The sequence below is a fragment of the Desmodus rotundus genome, chromosome 3 (assembly GCF_022682495.2).
Source record: "Desmodus rotundus isolate HL8 chromosome 3, HLdesRot8A.1, whole genome shotgun sequence".
In the NCBI taxonomy this organism is placed as follows: domain Eukaryota; kingdom Metazoa; phylum Chordata; class Mammalia; order Chiroptera; family Phyllostomidae; genus Desmodus; species Desmodus rotundus.
In genome coordinates, this window is record NC_071389.1 from 128,796,414 (window position 1) to 128,818,456 (window position 22,043).

The 22,043-nt window shown below is 38.5% G+C and overlaps 1 protein-coding gene across 2 annotated transcripts in view; it reads left to right on the top strand.

Moving 5' to 3' along the window:
* NAV3 (neuron navigator 3) overlaps nucleotides 1-22,043 on the top strand; it is a 319,752-nt gene that overhangs the window by 135,893 nt on the left and 161,816 nt on the right. For both annotated transcript variants that reach the window (XM_053921041.1, XM_045187323.2), the window contains exons 7-8: nucleotides 2,736-2,875; nucleotides 13,252-14,281. In XM_053921041.1, coding sequence (XP_053777016.1) covers nucleotides 2,736-2,875; nucleotides 13,252-14,281 — 1,170 coding nt within the window. The remainder of the gene's footprint in view (nucleotides 1-2,735; nucleotides 2,876-13,251; nucleotides 14,282-22,043) is intronic.

The following is a 22,043-nucleotide window of genomic DNA, read 5'->3' on the forward strand; positions in this document are numbered from 1 at the left end:
AAAGTAAATGCCCAGTGATATTTTGTCCCATCATTCTAATTTTCTTTCAAAAAGTATGTACTTCTGGGTGAACAGCTTAGAGGACTGAATTCTTCCAGGAGGATATTCTTGCGCAGCCTCAGAAATGAGCGTGTTTCAGTCCGAGCATTGAAATGGGGTTTGGCTTCTTTAACTGAGTTTTGTCAGATTCAGCGCTTTAACTGGGCTGAAGCCTAGGTTCCAGGCTTAGGGAAAGTCAAGGGAAAAACTGTTTTGAGGATCCTATTCCAGGTCACGGGATCTGAAAGTTATGCAGTAAAATTACAAATGCTTTTTGAGGTGGGCATGCATTGATGATTGCATTTTTTGAAGCAGAATTAAGAAACATGGGCCAATATATCTATCTATTTATTTATGTATTCACTTATTTGGAGGTTAGTGCCAGGTCAGCCTGGACCGTTTGGAAAATACTGGTGTATAAAAACATGCTGAACGTGTTTGGTTCTCTGTTAAACGTTAAGTTGCTGAAGGCATGAAGGTGGTGTGGAACAGCTGAGGGGAGCACAGCTCGTGTGTCTGTGCCCCGGACTCTATGGGATCCCCTATGCCGTCTCGCTCCTGGGGAGGTGTCTGGGGGCTCTCTAGGCGCTGCCGCGGCGATGAATCGGCTGTGCGATGCTGGACCACAAGGCCTGCTCAGTATGGTGCCTCGACGTGCAATATGTGCTGTTCCCCGGCCTTGGTTTTCTATAGTCACTAAAATGGTGCTGGAGAGACAAATTAAAGGGGTATATAATTAAAAATTAGAAGGCATGTTGTAAGTTCAGATGTGTAGGAACAGTGGCCTGCCATGCGCACAAACATTTCATTATCACTTCTAAGACTTATGCATATAAAATATATTTTAAGTACTTTGACTTAATAGAATACTTCTATCTTTTCTTTTTTGGGTCTGTATTCTCATTTCTTCTTATTACTTTGATGGATGTTCTGGAACCCTGGCTGCCTGTCAAATTAGGGTAATGAGAAGAGCAAATGGATTTCTAAATTTGTTTTAATTTGTTCTTCTCAGAACTAAAGATCACTTGGCCTTGTGGGTCACGGTAAAGATTAAAATGCATATTTCAACCGCTTTCTAGAAACAGATCGACTTTTACTGCAAGCACAGCAAGCTTTGCGACAAAATCCGTGTAAATCTGGAGATGGATTTAAACAAGTTTAAATGCTGGAATCATTTGGAAAAAATTCTCATCTTGTGTATGACACAACCTCTAATTAGCAAAATAGCTGATGAGATTCTTCATTAGCCACATGTACTTGAACTCCAAAATACAGTCAACATTTTGAAACTATTAACTATTCTAAGAAATCAACACTTCTGTTTTTAAGCTGGTATATGTGCTTTCCTGCTGTCCATTCCATTTTACTGTTCCGTTACTATAAAAAGTATTTATTGATATATTATGAAGCATTCAATCTCCTAATAACCTATGGAAATAATATATCAAGTAATATTATGTATTGATTTAAAATGTGAGTATTGTCACAACCAAGTGTGAAATTGTGACATATCAGGCACTGATATAACAGATATAAGCATTCTTTTACATGAGAAAAATTTACAAAGAGAACAGTAAAAAACTCAGTAGTGTTCTGTAAGTTGTGGGTTACTTTCGTTTTTCTTTTAAAGTAGAAGTTATCACGGCAGTACACAGTGGCACTCACACGGGGGCAGCAGACACCAGCGAAATGGCCGGCTGCCTTGCATGGCCTGTGTTTACGTGTGTCTTGGAATGCCAGTATTATTTCTTAATTTCTAGTTCTTAATTTATGCAGATTGAGTTTATTATGTATACAGCGTATGTTAGTAGTATAAAATAAAATGGTAGTTGCACATTTTAGGCACAATTCATTGAAAAAATTGAAACTTGAAATTTTAATATGGAAACTGTTAAAACAGTAAATGATCCCATCTATTTATAGCCCCAGTAAAATAACTGCGGATCAGTACTTCCTGTCACACTTCCCCTAGTTTTAAGATAGGCTGCACCTATTTTCTAATGTCCTGTCCTTCATGCACAAAGAACAGCTGAAGCTACTGAGACCGTAGGCGTATTTCAAATTGTCTTCCTGCTAACAGAGACCTTCTCCTGAGACCCGAGCCCCTTCTCCTTTACGTGGCTCTGTGATCGGTTAGCCGCACTTGTGAGATGAAGCCTAGGTGCTTCCTTTTGGAAAGAGAACGGGAGTCTTCGTGAGGGTCAGACTGGTCAAAAATGAATCAGCTCACGACCTCGCTCTCCACCGCATGTTTGCAAGCAGCTAACTCATTTAGATAGTCACTAGGTTTTTACTGTTTAGCTGATTAATGCCTTGAGAACGTAATATAGTTAAGCATTATTTCCCCTGCTTTTTATATAATTGTTACAGTACCTTTAGGTCAAATTTTTATTCATCAGGGTGTGGTAAGTATGATTTTTTTCAGTTATAGGTAACTTTATTTCTAATTGTTCTATATAATGAATATACTTTGGAGCCATATTTATTAAAAAGTGTAACAAGATTTTTTTTCTGAAGATTTTCAAACCTTTTGTTTAGCTATTTATTTGTCACTTAAAGTAACATTTTATGCTAAGTAGATTTTAGAACATCATGTATTGTGATTTTCCCATTAACTTTTCCCTGCTTAGAACCTCCCCCCCAACCCTGTATTGGAAATACACAATAGTGATGTCATTTTTCTTACACTGCTTCAGGCTTCCCGGGCCCTCCAGGGTGCCGACTGCGGGCAGCAGCAGCAAGGTCCAGGGAGCCTCCAACTTAAACAGGAGGAGTCAGAGCTTTAACAGCATTGACAAAAACAAGCCTCCGGCATATGCAAATGGCAATGAAAAAGGTAAGCCTGGGCCTGTTCCCGTGTGAGGCGAGGGCGCCCGTCTGAGGTACGCACCTTCTGAATTAAAAGCTAAGTCCAATATTTGACTGGTGTTCCACCTTTTGGAATGTAAATACTATCAGTGATGTTGTCTGTATTTTCTAACTGTCCCCTTCTCAATTCCAACTTTCTTCAGGGTTTTTCTTATCCGAAGAAAATTTTAAGGAAACAGACTCATTTATGTTACAGTGGTTAATTATATACAGTATAAAATGTATTTCTCAGAATAGTTTCTCCCAGATGTATGTAAATAGCATTATGTTTTGTCATATGTTTTATGAACAATTCTCCTGAAATCATAAATCTCTGTTAAGATTCTTTGAATTGTTAGCTTTAGTGAACATAAGTACCATAGTGTTTGGGCAGTTACAGTTGGAGCGTCAAAATTTGAGATATAATTATGGGCATTTAATCTTTGAAAGCAGCAGTACACAGACATATTATGGCCTTTGTTTTTTTTTAAAGAGACAAATTATTCATGTTTATTTTACTTTAGTGAAAGGATGCATAATAGAACTAGCAAAACTCAAAGTTGTCAGAGAGAAAGTGGAAGTCTATGCTAAAGTCAGGTTAAATATTAACTACAGGATGCACAGTTCTCTGTACTGTACAGAACGTGCCTTTAGAGAGGGGCTGGCTTGCTGCATCTCACCGTGGATCGCGCTCCAAACCGGAGAGTAGGTAGTTCCCACCTAAGCCATGAGCAAATCAAGAACTTACACTGTTGTGAGGGATGTGGCTGTGTGAGGAACTAGGGCATTCTGCTGATTTTGATTTTTCAAGTCAATGGAATTTAGCTTCTCTTCACCATACTGAACTCTACATGCAAAAAAGACATGAAATTCAAAAGACATGAAGGACAAAAATATGCTTAGTTAATATAATGGCTGGCAACTTTGGTTTAACCAAGTCACCCAGGCAGGAACTTTTTGCTCAGATTAGATCGTCTCAAATTATTTCCTATAGATGACCTGATCAAACAGCTGTTCTTACTCGGACCTGAATTGACAGGGATAATCCATGACTTAGATACTTTTGTGAAAGTTTCTCATCCACTCGCACAAAATTGTACAGACCTTAAACCCTGAAAGCAAAGCAGTGTGTCTTCCTCTCTGAAATATCCGCAGGTTTTTTTTTTTTTTTGGTTGAATGGAAAAAGAAGAAATTAGTGTGTATTTGGAAGTTACATATTTGGTTTTAAAATGTAGAATAAAAGCATTGACTAAAGAACCTAAGACGTATTACTGAATACTTATACTTTTCCTGGGGAGAAGAAGAAAAACAATTCCTTATTAGAAAAATATTTCCCTCGTTTTGTAACTTCCCCACAAAGTGTCATACAGGGCCTGCATGTGCTAGGAAATTCTAAGGGAAACTAAGCATATTTATACACGGAGTTGTCTTGGAGAGACTGCGCAAGTATCCAATTTAGCTATCTGATGCTACAGGTATATAATGCTTTTCCAAGAAATTACTAATAGCATTGACAAAGAGACCTAGAAATGCTTTAGATGACCTAATCTGATAGCATAGTGTATCTGAATTTTTCTGTCATGTGGAATAATTTTTAAAAAATTTCTGATGTTTAAATGTAAAAGTCCAAAGGTAGGCAAGGAGTCATTTTTTCATTCAGTCAAAATTAGCAATATTTACGGTAGCCACAAGGTGGAGACAGACAGCCTTCATTATGAGGTTCTTGACCGTGAACAGCAGATACCCTTCCGTCCAAATCTAGAGCAAAAGACAGGTTTTCACAGTGAGTTAGCCATTACTTCTAATCCTAACTAACTAAAAATTACAGAGTATTTGATGTGTATGATCTCACATTCACAAATGTTTATAATACCTCAAACGTAGGCATTAAATGCCTGAAAGCTGCCAGTAATGACTTAAGCATAAATTGTATCGTATGATATAATATAACCACCTGGAATTTGTTTTACATGCTGCATGGCTATCTATATTAATACACGTGTTACAAATTTATGTCAACATATCTAATTTCAGCATTTCTAAATTAATATTTGTGTCATATTTTGAAATATTTTATATTTCAAAAACATCTCAAATTATGAGAGCAAACAAAACAGTAATAAATGTTTCATATGAAACAATTTATTATTTGGCCTTTAGACTATTCTGGTGGTATATCTTTTTTTGGTGCCAATATTTTATTTAACCCTTTTGACATGGAGATTTGTAGCGGGGCCGTAACTTATATGAAAATACAGGATTCATCTGCCAACCAGTGGGTCACTGTCAAAACTGATGCATGCAATCCTGGGCATAACTAAGAAAAATGAAAATTAAACAACAATTTTCAAAGGTTACAGCATTATAATGACAATATGCAGAAAGTACTAACTTGAATATTCTAAGTGCTATTCCTTTTAGTTATTAGAAATTGTAACATTTAAAATTAATAAATTAAGATATTTTACTTGAAGTCTAACCAGATTATCTCTAATGTGCTCCCTGACTCCTTGTAAATAGAAACATACTTTCTACCTTCTTTAACAAGTCTAAGTTGATGAGTTATATGAATCAATGGATATATTGATTGTGGTTGCCTCCTGTGTGCCCCCTACTGGGGACCTAGCCCTCAACCCAGGCATGTGCCCTAGACTGGGAATTGAAGCAGTGACCCCTTGATTTGCAGGCTGGCACTCAACCACTGAACCACACAAGCCAATGCTAAAAAAAATATTTTTAAATTACAGCTTACATTCAATATTACTTTGTTTTAATTTAAGGTGTGTAGCATAGTGGTTGGACAATCATACACTTTACAAAGTATTCCTTCTGATGTTCCCAGCACCCAGCTGGCACCACACATAGTTACTACAATATTATTGATGACACTCCCTGTGCTGTGTTTTACAACCCCCTTGACTCTTTTGTAGCTACTAATTTGTCCTTTTTAATATCTTCATATTTTTTTACCCTTTTCCCCAACACCTCTACCTTCTGGCAACCATCAGTCTTTTCTCTATATCTATGAATCTGTTTCTGTTTTGTTTGTTCATTTATTTTGTTCTTCAGATTCCACATATAAGCAAAAGCATACGGTATTTGTCTTTCCCTGACTGATTTATTTCACTTAGCATAACGCCCTCTAGGTCCCCTCGTGCTCCCACAAATGGTAAGAATGACTTCCTTTTATGGCTGGGTGATACTCTCTTTTATGTATGTACCCCAGCTTTTCCATCCACTCATCTATTGATGGGCACTTGAATTGCATCCAAATCTCGGCTATTATAAATACTGTGCAGTGAACATAAGGGTACATATATTCTTTCAAATTAGTGTTTTGGGTTTCTTTGGATAGATTCCCAGAAGTGGAATCGCCAGGTCACAAGGCAGTTCCATTTTTTTATATTTTGAGGACCCTCCTTACTGTTTTCCACAGTGGCTGCACCAGTCTGCATTCCTACCAGCAGTGCACATGGGTTCCCTTTTCTCCACGTCCTCTCCATTGCGTGTTGTTTGTTGATTTCTGGTTTTTTTAATTATTCTGTAATGACTGTAAAATCAGTGCACTGAATTGTTTTTTCTTTTCAAGGCCGTGCAAGTATGTTTTACTTTTATCTTTACTGGTGATTTAATTATGTATTCCATCATGACTTCTATTTTCTTAATACTTATATAAGCCTGAAAAATAATGTCTGCATGACAACATCAAGTTAATCTTGGAGATTTCCATGAGGCAACACAAGTAGGTACATATATCAGGTGATATGATTAAATAAAGGAGGGAATATATGTTATTTGCTTATGTATAAATGCTCGTATTTAAGTGTACACATATTATACATGCTTATACAGAAATCACATTCTTTTTGTCAAGCTGGCTGGTGAATGGAATCTTCCCTAAATTTTACAATACTCTATGGAGTGGCACTCTGACATTGCAGGGAGTACAAAAGAAGCATGTGCAGAGCGGACAGGGCCTCTAGCATTCCTGAGATGACACTCCATGTTTTGCCGAGTCATATAATTGACAATTGGGCACCGCACAAGCAGTCATTTGTAGGAGAGAGTTGGGGATGTGAACAAGGGGCCAGTAGGTAAAATATGTATATATTTGGATATGAATGCTACTTTTTTTAACCTTTCAAAATGTTCAAAGGTATTTTGGAGTGTATTGTGAAATGAGAGTCTAAATTTATTATTTACCAACTAATTGACACGGCCAAGTTGATTAATCATTTTCCCCCTTCCACAATGTTTTTTGATGCTGAAATTGTCCTCATTTTAGCAGGAAACATATAACTGAGTACAACTGCCTGCTACACGGTCAGTACTTTAAAAAGGATCCTGTGTTGTTATCCATGTTGTTACCTTGTGGTACTTTCTCTATTGTTACTTTGTTGTTACCTTTTGAGTTGAAAGCTGGTTTGCTTCCATTTAAAAAATATACTATTCCCAGGAAAAGTGGTAAGTAGTTGCGGATGTTCCCTGTGTCCTTTCTGAGGCTAATAACACTGTTGGCAACAGGGCGCAGGGCTCTAAAGCGGGCTGAGGTTCCACACCCAGACCTCCTTGTCTACGCTTCCCGTGTGCCTCCTGTGGCCACCACAGTTACCTCTGTGCATTAATTTTAGAGCTAGATTGACAGTTTCCCCAAGTCATCAGTGGTGGGGTTTTTTTGCAAGGTGAGATAATAAAAATGAACTCTGAATTTAGATGTTTACCAAGCATGAATCAAAATCTGTTCATACAGCGACTCACAAGGACGGAGCAAGCAGCATGCCCAAGGGGACAGCGTGCAGAAAAGGACAATGTAGTGCATTGTATTTTTATTTATTAATTATTGTGTCATTTACTTGTATTACAACTGTAAACCTACCTTTGCCCACCCATGTATACTTTACTGAGTAGGGAGTGTCTTTATGATGCTCCCTCATTTATATTCTGCGCACTGAGGAGGACGAAAACCACACATCGAGTTGCCCAGTTAACTGCGCTGCTGTGACAGACGCGTGCCGTCCCAGCAGAAGGTCTGGGTGTGCGACCAACGTAAAAAGGAGAAGCACCAAAAGCCCCAGAGTTTTGGAGTCTGATGAACCCAAGTTCCAGTTTTTGTTTTGTCTTTTACACTATATGTGCGAATTGGAACAAGTTACTTTCTCTTTCTAAGCTTCAATTTTCTTATTTATAACAAGAGAAGTCATAAGCATAATACAGATTACTATGGCTATAAATGAGATCCCATGTATGTATGAAGACCTTTAAATGTGATATTCTGTGAGAAAGAGAGTACTTGGAAAAAGTAGGCAGTTGATAAATTATATTATGTGGTTATAGTGGAGTTGGTGATGGTGGATTTGGAAACGGAAGGAGAAGGGGAAGGAGAGGACGGGGAGGGGGTGGAAGAAACTTTTTTTGGAGGTCAGAGGTAAGAAACTGCGCCCTCGGCACACACAGGCCCTGCAGGTGTGAGATGCGGATCACCTGCCTGAGTGCCTGTAAGTCCGCACACGGGCGTCTCTCCCTTCCCCCATACCCAGGTAACAACTCTTTCAGCCAAAGCTGAGTTACCAACCTTCAGAAATATGTCACTTTGCCCAGGGACTCACCATGGAACGTATGAACGGCACAGAGGCTGGGGTCTGTGCCTACACCCCTGCCGCACAGCGCAGGAGCGGCAGACGCTGCCGTTTCAGCCGAGGTTGTCGTGCAGCCTTCATTGCGAGGAGTCCGGAGAGACTCTTGTTATTCCGGTGCCCTCCCGAAGCACAGCAGCTTATGGTTTGCCCTCTTGGTGAAACTTGAAGCACCTCGTCACTGCTGTATAGAGACAGGCTGGGGACAGATTTAAGTTGAGCTTCGAGAAGAGCCTTATATGTGTGTACTCGTCTGAGAACAGTTTTACAGCTGTTGCTGGGCCTGGGACTGTGGATGCTATCACTTGTTGTCCCTGCTGTCCCATTTTCTCAGGGTAGTGATATTGAAATTCCCCTTCTGCACTTGAGCTCCTACAGCAGCCTATCTAGCTACTGTCAGCACATTTACAAAGCACCCTGACTGGTTTTCTGTTTTGTTTTGTTTTACCCTCTCCTCTCTTCCCCACCAAAGCTCCCAGGGATGCAGGGGTAGCAATTACCGCTTTATTAACTTACTTGTATAAATGTGGAAAATACATATTACACATGTGGCTAAAATAAAGAGATAAAGGGCATTCGGAAAACCTGACGATAGACTGCTTTTGTTTTCTGTGGTCCCTCGTCATAGATGGTCAGCCATCGAGGTGAGCGTGGGACTGGCGAAGGTCTCGAGTATTCAAAGAGAGAAGAGTATTAGTGCCACACAGCTATAGAATATCTAACAAATTTAGCCGATGTGGGTACTGTAAGAAAAAACAAGCCTTTAAAGCTGATAACCAGCAGTTGCCATGATTTCTGAGTCTGTTAAACCTTTGCTACTTAGAACATGGTCTGTGGCCAATAGCTTTGATGTCATTTGGAAGCTTCTTTACAATGCAGCATCTCAAGGCCACTGCGGATCTGCTGAGTCACAACGGGATGGGCGTTCAGTGAGACCTCAGGTGACTTACAGGCACAGTACAGTTTGAGAACAGCTACGTTAGCCCCTTAGGCTGGTCTACATTCTACGGCAATGCTGGAGCTTCGGCTGTAGAGTCACGCAATGTGGGGTCACACCCCAGCTCCACCACAAACTCCTCACTAGACGCGGACCGGTGAAGGAGTTCTCTAGGCTCTCAAAGCTTTGCTTTCCACAAGTGTGAACTAGAGATCAGAGCCCTTCCCACCTCATTGGTTGTTGTGAGCACTAATGTGAGATAATGCAGTTAAAGAACCTTCAGTAAAATGCCAGATAGCATTATTACATTTGTAATGATAATTAACGTTGTTTTCATGATGGAATAAGGAATGTTACACATAACTTTTGAGGTCAGTGTAAGAAAGTGAAGATGAACTCCATGTGAGGCTATTACGTTCCCCTTCATATTCACAGCAGACGATGCTTCGATTTGGGGGGAGGGGAGGGCTGTCTCTCTACAACCCTGTGTCCCAATATATGTATGTATATATTTTCAAATATAAATAAATAGGACAAAAGTTTCACATAGCTCCCTAAAAAAATCTGTAAAACTTTCCCCTGCTTTGAATCCTTACGTACGTCCCCAGCTCATTGGTCGTGATTTGGTTAGACACTGTGCACCCCAGAGGGCAACTCATGGTCTTTCCTACTTCCCACTCCCCATTTAATATTTGGTATTTAATATGAGTGGCATATGCCGCTCATCTCTTACGAGTCTGTTTTGTTTCCTCTGACTAGGTTATACGATGTCTCGGTGTGTCTGGCATAGACTAGCTATTCAGCACATATTAACAGGTGTGTGCGTAGATTCAAATTCTGTAGGTTGTAGGAACTGAATAGCATTGATTCATATTGCTGGAAATAGTAGAAAAATAGAGCCATATATGTTGGACAAAACTCAGCAAAACAGTGAGGTCATTATATGAAATACGTGAACATGATCATAATTCAATGAACTTGAGAAATTTTATTTTATTCAGAGATATTCTTGATGTCCAATTGAATCCAGGCAATTGAGAAATAAAGTTCACTTGATGTAATTCAGTTAAAGGCATTAATTTGACAATCTTCGTTTTCTGTATTTCTGTATTCAAGGAATAACATTACAATTAATAAGCCATTGAACTTATCTTTATACATTTGAGAAATAGTATAATATGGTTGTTAATAGAATTAAGTTAGAATTCAAGGTAAGTTTAGTTCTCAGGTGTGTCCCTTCCAAATTCCATAACTTTGGCCAAGTTGTTTAGCCTCGTTGTGCTTCAGTTTCTTTGTATAGGAAATGAAGGCGTTAATGAAACTTTGTGCAATTGTCGGGAGGGTTGAGTTAACAGAAGTCGAACGCTTAGTTCAGTGACTGTCACATAGTACAGTCACCGCACTGTACTGTGTGCACGGAATGGGTGCATGGTATAAAACTGTGTGTGATTCAGGCGTGGTCTTTACTGTCTTGGAATGTGCAGTGTAGTGGAGGAAACAGGCCACTACATTGGAGTCATTACGGCTGTCAGAGAGGAAATAATAAGCTATGAAAGAGTGCAGAGTAGCCACCTGATCCAGACTTCATGTTAGGATGGTCAGAGGCGGGGATGGGGATAAGGTTTTTGGTTTTTTCCCCCAGATGAAATGAGGTCAAACTTGAGACTTAACCAATAAATAGTAATAATTCTGAAGAAATATGTGGTAGGCATTTCTACCTGTAGGTCATGGATATACTCTACCTGCTGCCAAAAATGATTTAAATTAGGAAGAAATGTTATCATTCTCTGAAAGGGACCGATCTGTAAGTGAAATAAATTTGGGATTAAATATGCTGAAACAGATAGAGGCAGAAGACTGAAATCCATTCTCAGAGAGTGAGCATGTTTGAGACACTGCATATTTTGAAGCTTGTTGTATGTATTTGTCTTGAATTAGTCAATAGTACTACTGTTTAGAACACCTTAGTGTTTGAAAATGAATCTAGATTTCTAAAAATATTGTAGAAGTGGACAAGATTGCCGAATTTACATGAATACTGAAAAAAATTAATGCATCATCATATGCTTTAAAATTTAAATATACCATGTAAGCATTTTGACTTTAGTAATCAGCTACACTGTAATCCAGCATATATACACACAGCCGCCTATTATTTTTGCCAGTTGAAATGTGGAATTGTAGACAGGTAGTAAGAGTTTGAATTCAGCGTTGGTCATTGAGTTCAAACTCAACATTGACTTCAATGTTGGACAATTTGTTTAAGAAAATTTAATGTAAAGTGTATTTTTGTACACTATTATTATTTTGATATCTGTTTCACAAATCTATTATGTTATTTTAGGCACACTTATTTTTAAAAATCTAACTGAAACAAAATTCAACTGATTTAACCCTTTTTCCTATTCTTTATTTCCTTTATTCTTCATTTCCTTTTTTTTCTATGTCAATTCCTTCTGCGAAATGGGTGAGACGAGTATATGGTACTAATTTCCTTGATTACATATTGTTTCTTATATATTTTCATGTCTTTGAGGACAGCATTTAAAAGTAAAAGCATTGTATTTTTATATTTATACATATTTAATGAAACTTAATGGGCTCCAATTCTGAATATTGTGAAAAGAATATTATTTATAAAATATTTCCCTTCAGCATTTCATCAAAAACAGCTTTGCATCTATTTGTCGATATCTAGTATATTAATATGACCAAATGATGACTCTTACATAAATGTCTAATTTAATCATTTATCGATCCATCTCTCTAAAAAAATAAGAGTATGAGAGAGGAAGGCATTTAGGGTAAAGGACTTGATCAGAATTATACAGTTCCCACATGTTAACATTTACACTCAGGTCTTTGAATCCACGCTCGTTTTTTTAAATTTATTTATACCATATTATAGGTGTCTTTGTTTATTTAGGTTTTTATACTTAAAATTAAGGCTTATAATCAAACATTAATCAGTGCTAGAACCATCATATAAAATCATACAGTGAGATTTCTGACTGGAAATGTGTGCACTATAAAGTACCTATATGACAAAGACCTTATTTTCCTGTGGCCGCCGAAATGTAGCTCAAGTTTTTATTAGAATTTAAAGTTTATTCAGACCACTACGGGGGCTGTAGTACCGATGCGAGTTAGAAACACAGGCTTTGAATTCAGTTTGAGTCCAGGCTGGGTCACCTTGAACATGTTATATATTTTTGTGTGCCTCAGTTTTTTAATTTGAAAGGGGAAATATAATAATATTAACATACCTTGCAAGACTGTTATAAGGATTTTATCAACATGTATATGTATATTTATATTTCATAGTAGATTATCTGACCCACATAAAGCACAAATTTAAATACTTTTTATACAAATAAAAATAAACAATATTAACAAAAAGCTAAACCATGACTCTTGAGCATATTTAATCAGATAACAATAAGCTAGGCCCCCTGTAGCTTAAGCAATTTCTCAGTATTCATTGTATGACATTTTTATAAGACTATGTGGAATAACAATCGACTGCTATGAGCTACATCAACAATTGGAAAAAATACACAGACTTGCTTAGGGGGAGGGATAGTGCTTTATTCATCTTCAGATCTGTGACTAGCGATGTTCTTTGGATAAGAGTGATTTTAGAAGGTGAAATAAAGAAAAACAGCCACATCACAAAGTGACCGAGCCACACAGCACAGGAGGAGGACTGCTGGGTGTCTGTTGTTAGAAGTACTCGGTGGTGTGGTGCAAATGACCAAAACTAATGAGCCTTTTCTTTATTTCCTGATGTCCAGACTCCTCCAAAGGACCTCAGCCATCATCAGGTGTAAATGGCAACATGCAGCCCCCTGGCCCTGCTGGGCAGCCCCCGGCCTCTGCTATCCCTTCTCCGAGTGCCAGCAAGCCCTGGCGCAGCAAGTCCATGAATGTCAAGCACAGCGCCACCTCTACTATGCTGACCGTGAAGCAGTCAAGTCCAGCCACGTCGCCCACGCCACCACCTACAGACAGACTGAAGCCCCCTGCCTCAGAAGGGGTCAAAACAGCTCCCTCGGGACAGAAATCCATGCTTGAAAAATTCAAGCTGGTCAATGCCCGGACTGCTTTGCGCCCCCCTCAGCCTCCCAGTTCAGGACCCAGCGAGGGTGGGAAGGACGACGATGCCGTTTCTGAGCCTGGGGAAGCGGAAGGCTTTAGCAGTGGGCTGAACAGTGGTGGCTCAACAAATAGCAGCCCCAAAGCGTCACCTAAATTAGCCCCTCCAAAAGCTGGAAGCAAAAATCTCAGCAATAAAAAGTCTTTGCTACAGCCAAAGGAAAAAGAGGAAAAGAACAGGGACAAAAATAAAGTTTGCACTGAAAAGCCAGCCAAGGATGAGAAGGATCAGGTGATGGAGACCGCTCCAAAAAAGACTTCTAAAATTGCAAGCTTGATCCCAAAGGGCAGCAAGACAACAGCGGCCAAGAAAGAAAGCTTAATCCCATCCTCCAGTGGGATTCCAAAGCCAGGCTCAAAGGTGCCAGCAGCAAAACAAACCGTTTCACCGAGCAGCACAGCAAGCAAAGAGTCTGAAAAATTCAGGACTGCCAAGGGAAGCCCCTCGCAGTCCTTGCCTAAGCCCATAACCACTGAGAAAGCAAGCACATCAAATTGCCCTGCTTCTACGGAAGGAAGGGAAGCCAGCCAAGCTCCTCCCTCTGGCCCCTGTGCTGGGTCAGTGGCACAGGGCAGTGGGCAGACCACCGGAAATGGTGCTGTCCACCTCCCTCAACAGCAGCAGCACAGCCACCCCAATACGGCCACAGTGGCTCCATTCATTTACAGGTGAGGTGACCTCCTTTCATCCACTGGGTAAACGCTTGCTGGTCACTACACTCAGAACGTAATAATGAAGGTTGCCAGACTCGTGTTTTGCATCGTCATTTTGGAAAAATGATCCATTCGTAAGATAGGTACCTAGAATTTAACTTTTCAAGAAAAAAACCTTTAATATTCTTTAGTCTTCCCCTTACCTCCTCACTCCTTAAGATCCCAAGGCCTTCCACAGTTAGCCTATCTGTCGTCGCAGCCCTGGCTGGGAGCTCCGTTGCTGAGAACATCATCCCCATACACCAAGGCTGCAGGTTTGATACCGGGTCAGGGCACATACAAGAATCAAAACAAATCAGTGTCTCTGTCCCTCTGTCTGTCTCTCTCTCTCTCCCCCCTTCACCTTTGCTCTATCTCTCTAGATTCAATCGATAATTTTTTTTTATAAAAAGGTTAATCAATTTGTTGTCAAAACAAAAATAGAAGCCAGGTGCTTTGACTTTCTCCTGTATCTATTACTGCTTCTACTGCAACTATTATTTTTATTATTAGTCTTTTAAAATAGTTCTCAGTTTTATGGAGTTTACAGATATTTTTGTCTTCACCCGTAAGACCGTGTGCCGTAGAGGGGCAGGCCCTGGAGTCAGACAAATGTCGATTTGATGCCCTGCGCTGCCATTTACCAGCTGTGTGACTTTGGGCAGTTAAATCTCTGTCTCACTTTCTTCAGCTGTCAGTAGTATCTGTCTCATAGGGTTGGGACGAATAGGGATGATGCACGTAAGATATTTACTATGGCTCCTGGCACATTGTAAATGTCCAGTATATGTTCTTTACAAGGCCTTGTTTACCCAACACAGAATTTATGTTTATTTTCCACAGCTAGGCATAAGTAGCTAGGCAAAAATAATTACCTCTATAATTATTATATATGTACTTTATTTTAAATTTATTTTTGCATTCTATGTATTATTTTATTTTGTATGTATTAAATTTATAGTGTGTGTTATATTTTAAAATATGGATTCTATACGGTTATAAAAATAGCACATTTTGCCCATTGTTCTGAGGACCATTTGTCCAGAGAGGAGATAGCCTAGGGAGGAGTAATGTTGGCCCTTTTAGCAGGTCAGCAGTTCAGCAACCGGAAAGAAATTTTCTGCACAGGAAGTAGCATCTGCTGCAATTAAGAAAGGGTCAAGATCGTATAGTTTAAAATGTATTACATTTATTAAGTGCATGGGTTTTTAGGTAAAGAAAATAATTATAATGATTTTTTTCACTTATAAAATCTAAATGCTTTCTTCTGAGGCTTCATAGAGTCTACAAAACAATTTCATATTATTGCATTTCAGCCCTTGGGACACATCACTTCTGTTTGCTATTCTGACTCTAGGAGCAGTAATTCATTTAAAGCCTTTGTGATTGGATCGGGGGTACCTGTTTGAAAAAGCAGAATTTAAGATGTCAGAATCATAATTCACATTTCAAAAATAAATATAATAAAAAGTCCTAAAGATTTGAGTTGGTCATACAGAGCCTACTTGTGAATTGCGTGATGTTGGAATGATGGCCTGAGAGCCATTTGCCTTTGTTGGAATCTCTGTGCCACCACTGATGAGTCATGTGACTCCGGGTAACCTCGTCTAAGACTCTAAGCCTCAATTTTCTAATCCACAAAATGGGGTGATAATCACAGAAGCTTCCTCATAAGACCACTCTGAAGAGTAAATAAGTTAATATTTATACAGGGCTTAGAACAGTACGTGCCACATAGTAAAAGGCGTTCCCCAAACTTTAATTTTTAATCCTGTAAAATGTGGTTGATAAGAATATCTAACTAATTTGGTTGTTTTAAAGATTAAATAAGATCATCTCATTTAAATTTTTTAGCACAGAGGCAGATTAGAGTGAATGATTTGTAAATGCCAGTAATTATTTTTATTATTACCAATAATATACATAGTTGAAAATAAAACCATCTAATAAGAACATTTTACATCATAGTCTACCTACAGGAGGCAACAGGTGTTTGAAGTTTTAACAATTCAGAATAATTTTATAAATGATCGTGTAAATCTTCTAAAGGTGGAGCAGACGATAGTCAAGCTTCTTAAATGTTAGTGAAAGATTTACATCACAGAATTATGTCATTTGGATCAGGGAACCCCTCATGTTCTTTCCGCTTTCACTGCTCCAGCCCCATTAAAAATCCTTTCTGCAAAATCCCTAACAGACTTTTTGGAATTTCTAATCACTTGACAAATAATAATAACTTACTGTTTTCTAATGTTATTCTCATCTGTTGTGTGCTCACTTAATGTAAGTCTCTGCTACAAGATTTATGTGCATTTCATTTGCATTTTCTTAAACTTTTTCAGAAACCCATAAGAAAACAATGTCATTCCCACTTTAAAGAGATGGAGAAGCAGAGATTTCAAATCAGATTAGTGATAATTCCTTAAAGTACAGGGCTAGTAGGAGTTTGCCTTTGGACCCAGATCTGCCAAGTCTACAGCATGCCTGCCTTTGTTATTAGTTCTTTCTGCATCATAAAAACAAGAGGTATTGGTACTGGGAAAATTCTGGCTGGGAAACCGTCAGCGGTAGATTTGTAAAATTATCCATCATAACTCATTTATGATGGTAAATACATAATCACTTTTAATTGGTATAAGTTTAAAAACATATAAAGATAATATATTTTAAAATAACCTCTATATAATGGAAAGATTGGTGGCTTATGGTGATTTTTTCCCCCCTTTTTCTCAGCCCACTTCTAGGTCATGCTAGGTTATTAATTATTTCCTCTCTAACTCTTACAAATTGAATGTTCAGAGTCTTAAATGTATAATGTTGGGTTCTGAAAGTTAATGGATATCTTATTAGTCCTACTTCCTATATAATGTGAGGATATTCTGTATTAAGTTTTTATGACTCATTTATCACTGAAATGTGGTAAAAAGTAGTTTTGAATTTGGTATACCTTTGTCTACTTAATGAGCAGATATAACTAAAATCAAAGATGGAAAAGTTTAAGAAAGACAATTTTAATTCAGTGTGCGTGGTTGCCATTAATTAGACCTACCCGAGTGGAACAGGCTGCCTCGTTAAGTGTTACGGTGATTGCCGGAGGTGTTTAAGAAATGATAGAGTGACTTTTCTTGTTTTTTAGTCTCTAACCTCTGGGAGTTCAGTCTGTTGTGGATAATAAAAGAATATAATAAATTTAAAAAATATTGCTGTTATGGAAGTATACCCAAAATATGGAAGTAATGTAGAGGAAAGAGTTTTCCTAAGTCTTACATGAGGTTGGTGTCAGTCAAGGCATCACAGAGGAGCTAAGATAAAAGATGAGACCTAAAGGATGCGTCATAATTTGACAGGTGAAAAGTAGAATGTTGTGACATCATCTAAGTTGGACACTTCACAATTTTACAATTTTACATTCCTAGTGTGATGGAAAAAGTAATAGGCAGATTAGGAAGTGCAATGAAAGCGTGTGTCTTCAGGATGTAAAATGGGTCGTTAGTGGGGGGGTCAGTGTAGGATGCACCCCTGTCAGTGGCTGGATGAAGGAGAACGTTACTAACTTTGGGAGGTTTCTTTCTTAAAACTTCAATTAAAGGCCCCAATTATAGGAATTAAAGAAAGAGAAAGGAGAAGAGCAGAATTAAAGAAAAAGAAGCCCACTTTTAACTGTTCCTCTTATTTCTTGGTATCTTCCCTTTATGTTGTATTTTTCAACCTTGTTTTTCTTGCCTGAAGTTCAAAAATTGTTAGCTCCTTTAGACCTTCCACAAAATGCCTCCCCTCTTGCCATGAGTCATTTTTCTTCCATTGCTTCTGCATTCATTAGTTGAGAGCTATATTCCTCATGATTGCAAAGATAGGTGAAGTGTAATAGTGAAATAATTAGTTAATTAACGTGAAAAGAGAGATCTGTACCTTTCCCCTAAACCTCAGTCTTTTTAGCAGCTCCTAATAAATTTCAAAATAGCTGTTAACAAGGTTCAGAACTATTTTTAGCTCTACACTTTTTAAAAATGTTCTGACCATTTGTAGTAAATGCTAAGGGAACAATGCACTGGACATAAAGCAAACTCCTAAAGTCAAAGGGGTGTGAGCAGTTTGCAAAAGAAAAAAAGAGAACCAGTCCTTGGATAAGGAAGGCAATGCTGTACAGGGAAGAAAATCATCATGCTCTTTAAAACCCATTAATCAAACAAGCAGAGACCCTTTACACATGCTCGGTTTGTAAATTTAGGTCAAGAAAGTCTGAATTTATAGGTTATTTTTTTCTTTTGATATGTGATGTACCTTATATAAGAGCTTCATGAGTTCTCAGAAGAGGTTTTTGTTGTAACAACTTTCTGTGAGATTTCAGATTTGCCTGAAAGTGGCATGGGGAATTGACAAAATTATACTATCTTCTAAAAGACAAAGAATGCAAATATATTAGATTTGAAAATATTTACTCATGTGGCTTTAAGTTTGGCTTATTTCTTGAACCAACACATTGAGCAGGAGGATCTGTGAGTTCACGAAGATTGAAAGGTAGAGCCTATAAGCGTGATGCAGACAGAGCTTTCGTAAGCCTTGAAGCTGCTGCTGCACATGATGCTGCAGTGGGGCTTCATGTGCACTGGGCATAACTGGTCGTCAGCACAAAAAGCTTGCTGAATGCTCGCCTTACGGGCTTAAATTTTCCAGGTTTGATGTATAGCTGTGCATTGGGTAGCAGTTTCAACTCCCTTGCACAGCAGTATTTTAAGAGGGAATACAGAGACCTGTCCAGAAGAGGGCCTGGAGTGTAGAACACTGCTGTGCGTTGGCATTCGCTCAGCAGAGAAACTTTATTAAAGTGCCCTTTCTGTACTTGGCTTACAAGCTTCACTGTCAGATTGCCTAATCAAGCCGTTGCTGTTTCTTCTTTCTACATTTTATTTTTTTCTTGGGGAAAAAAATTCAACTTACAGGAAATTTGCAAGAATACTACAGAGAACTCCCGTGTACACTGACTCACTACACCCAGTTGTCATGTCTTCCTAGTGTCCCTCAGTCTGGAATGGGTCTTCAGTGTTTCCTTGACCTTTAGGACATCGATATATGTTGAAGGCAGGCATTTTGTAGAATGTCTCTTAATTTGGGTTTGTCTGATATTCCCTCATAATTTTATATTTGTGTGTGTGTGTGTGTGTGATATATGTGATTATATATAAGCATATATATATACACACATGAATATATATGCATATATATTAATTTGTCTGGAGTATCACAGACATAGTGCTGTGTTTTTTTCATTGCAGCCTATAGATATTATGATGTTGATATTTTCCATTTTGGTGGTGTTAAATTGATCACTTGATTAAGATAATATCTGCCATGGTTTTCCACTCTAGAGTTACTTTGCTCCATTTTTTTCTACTAAGTATTTTTGTGGGAAGTATTTTGAGACTGTGCAGAAATTCTATTATTATATCTACCTTTACTGTTAAATTTTAGCATTCATTGAGGTTTCTTGCCAGAATTAATAATTTATTCCAATGGATGTCAAATGATTTCTAATTTGATCGTTCCTTCTACATTTATGCCCTGGCGTTCTACTTTAAGAACGAGATTTCTCTCTCTCTCTCTCAACTGTGTGCACTAATGGATTACGATTACTATTACTGTCTGCCTTCCCACGAGGAAAGAGAGAAAAAAGCAAGCCTATTACTGGTTTTGGACAGATATTTATTTGTTTTTCATTCCCTTCTGTTAGGTTTATAATGAAAGAACTACAAGACCATTAGCTAATGTTGACTCAGACCAGTTCTATTTGTATCAGCGTTTATGACGGTAATCATATCAAGACGAATCCACAGGGAGATATATTTTTAATATAAATCAATATGTAAATCCATATTTATGAAATTTGAAGATTGATAGTATTTCTGATTTATTGCTGAATTCCTTTAAATGGCACATATAATAGCTTCTTTTACTTATGAGTAAAACTTGAGGTAATAAAGAATAAAATTTAGTATAGGCCAATGGATATTGTCACATTCAAATATTGTCTGTTATTAACTTCATGACTGAGCTATCTCTCAGCCAAAGGAACCTCAAGTGCAGTAAAATACCCGGTGTCCAGAGGCATTTGGAGAGAGTTAAACTGTAGCATAGTGGTTCACAGAAGAGTGTTTACAGGTTTAAATATGGGTTCAGTATCAACCAGCTTCTTATGTAGGGCAAAATATTAAACTTCCAGAAGCCTTAATTTATCCATAACAGATACATTACAGGTGTCTTAATCCATTCTTCCAGTTATAACAAAAATGCCACAGCCTGATTGGCTTAAGCAACAAACATTTATTTCTCATTTTCTGGAGGCTGGGAAGTCCAAGATCAAGTGCTGGCAGACTCAGTGCCTGGTGTAGCCTTGCCTCCTGGCTCGTGAGGACTGTCTTCTCACATGGCAGAAGGGATGGCAGAAGGAACAAGGGAGCTCTCTGATTGTTTTATAAGGGAGCTGGGACCATTCTGGGGGGCTTCACTCACTGACAAAATCATCTCCCAAAGGCCCCACCCCCAAATACTATTCCATTGGGGATTAGACCTCAACATATGAACTTGGGGGGAAACAAACGTTTAATCCATAGCAACAGGATTGTCAGGAAGTTTGAGTGATGGGCCATAAGTGAAACACTAGGCATAGTACTTGGCACACAGTAAGTACACACATAAGCAACAAATAGCTTTTGTATCAATCACTGAAGTCTGGACTTTTAACCACTACAGCTCGTAGTAACAGACACCAGCCCCGAGGACCTGGCTCATTAGAACTCTAACTGAATCAGAGGGCATTTTCCTAACACTGCACATCTTACAGCTTCAAATAGGTGCTTATGACATGTTGACGGTCTGGTAAATGCAGTAAGATAGTGGGCACATGACTGTGTCTGCTAAGTATTTTGAAGGAAATCACGATGCTCATTTTTCTTTTCTAGTGGATTTGAAGGAATTACAGTATCAGTTTCTGTGGGACCAGTGGACGGTCCCACTGCAATGTATCTAAATGTACCTTATCATTAGAGATCGCTACTGAGTCCGGTCTTCATAAACTGTTTCATCAATCAATCCCCAAACCTTTTACTTTACTGGGAAGAATCATGCACAGAAAAAGAGGACATGTTGGGGTCTTCAGCTTTGTAACTACACTTCTTTGATCCTATGTATAAACGTTAACTCTTTACCACATAGCAGTGCTTGTCCCTCTAGAGACAGGAGTTAAAATCTGATTCCAAATAATGGGGTGGGAATGCTGGAGAAATGGATGGCTTGTAGCATACATAGAACAGAGATGGGGCCCCTTTTAGATGTGTATACAAACCGAAGATGACTTCTAAGTCCTTTCTGTAATAATTTGAAGTTTAACCTCCCCATGTTCCTTTCCTTGATTAACCTGTTTCCCTATCGTCACTAAAGTTGGTAACTCACATAGAGAATACCATGGAAAATATTATTTCCTGTAAGAATAAGGTAAATAAGATTGTCTCTTGTGACAAACTTAAAAGCTAAAGAGTGAATCAGTCAGAAATAAACCCTGCCACATTAAAAAAATACAATAAAACAATGACTTCTGAGACACGACTGAGCTGTCAGAGGCATGAATACTTTTTACAAAAGAGTGCCTCAGGCAGGGGAAGCGAGGACTCCCATGGAACCCAGTACTAGGTTTCCTGTGTTGGGGAAGATAGCCGGAGTCAGCTCCTGAAGAATACTTTTTAAG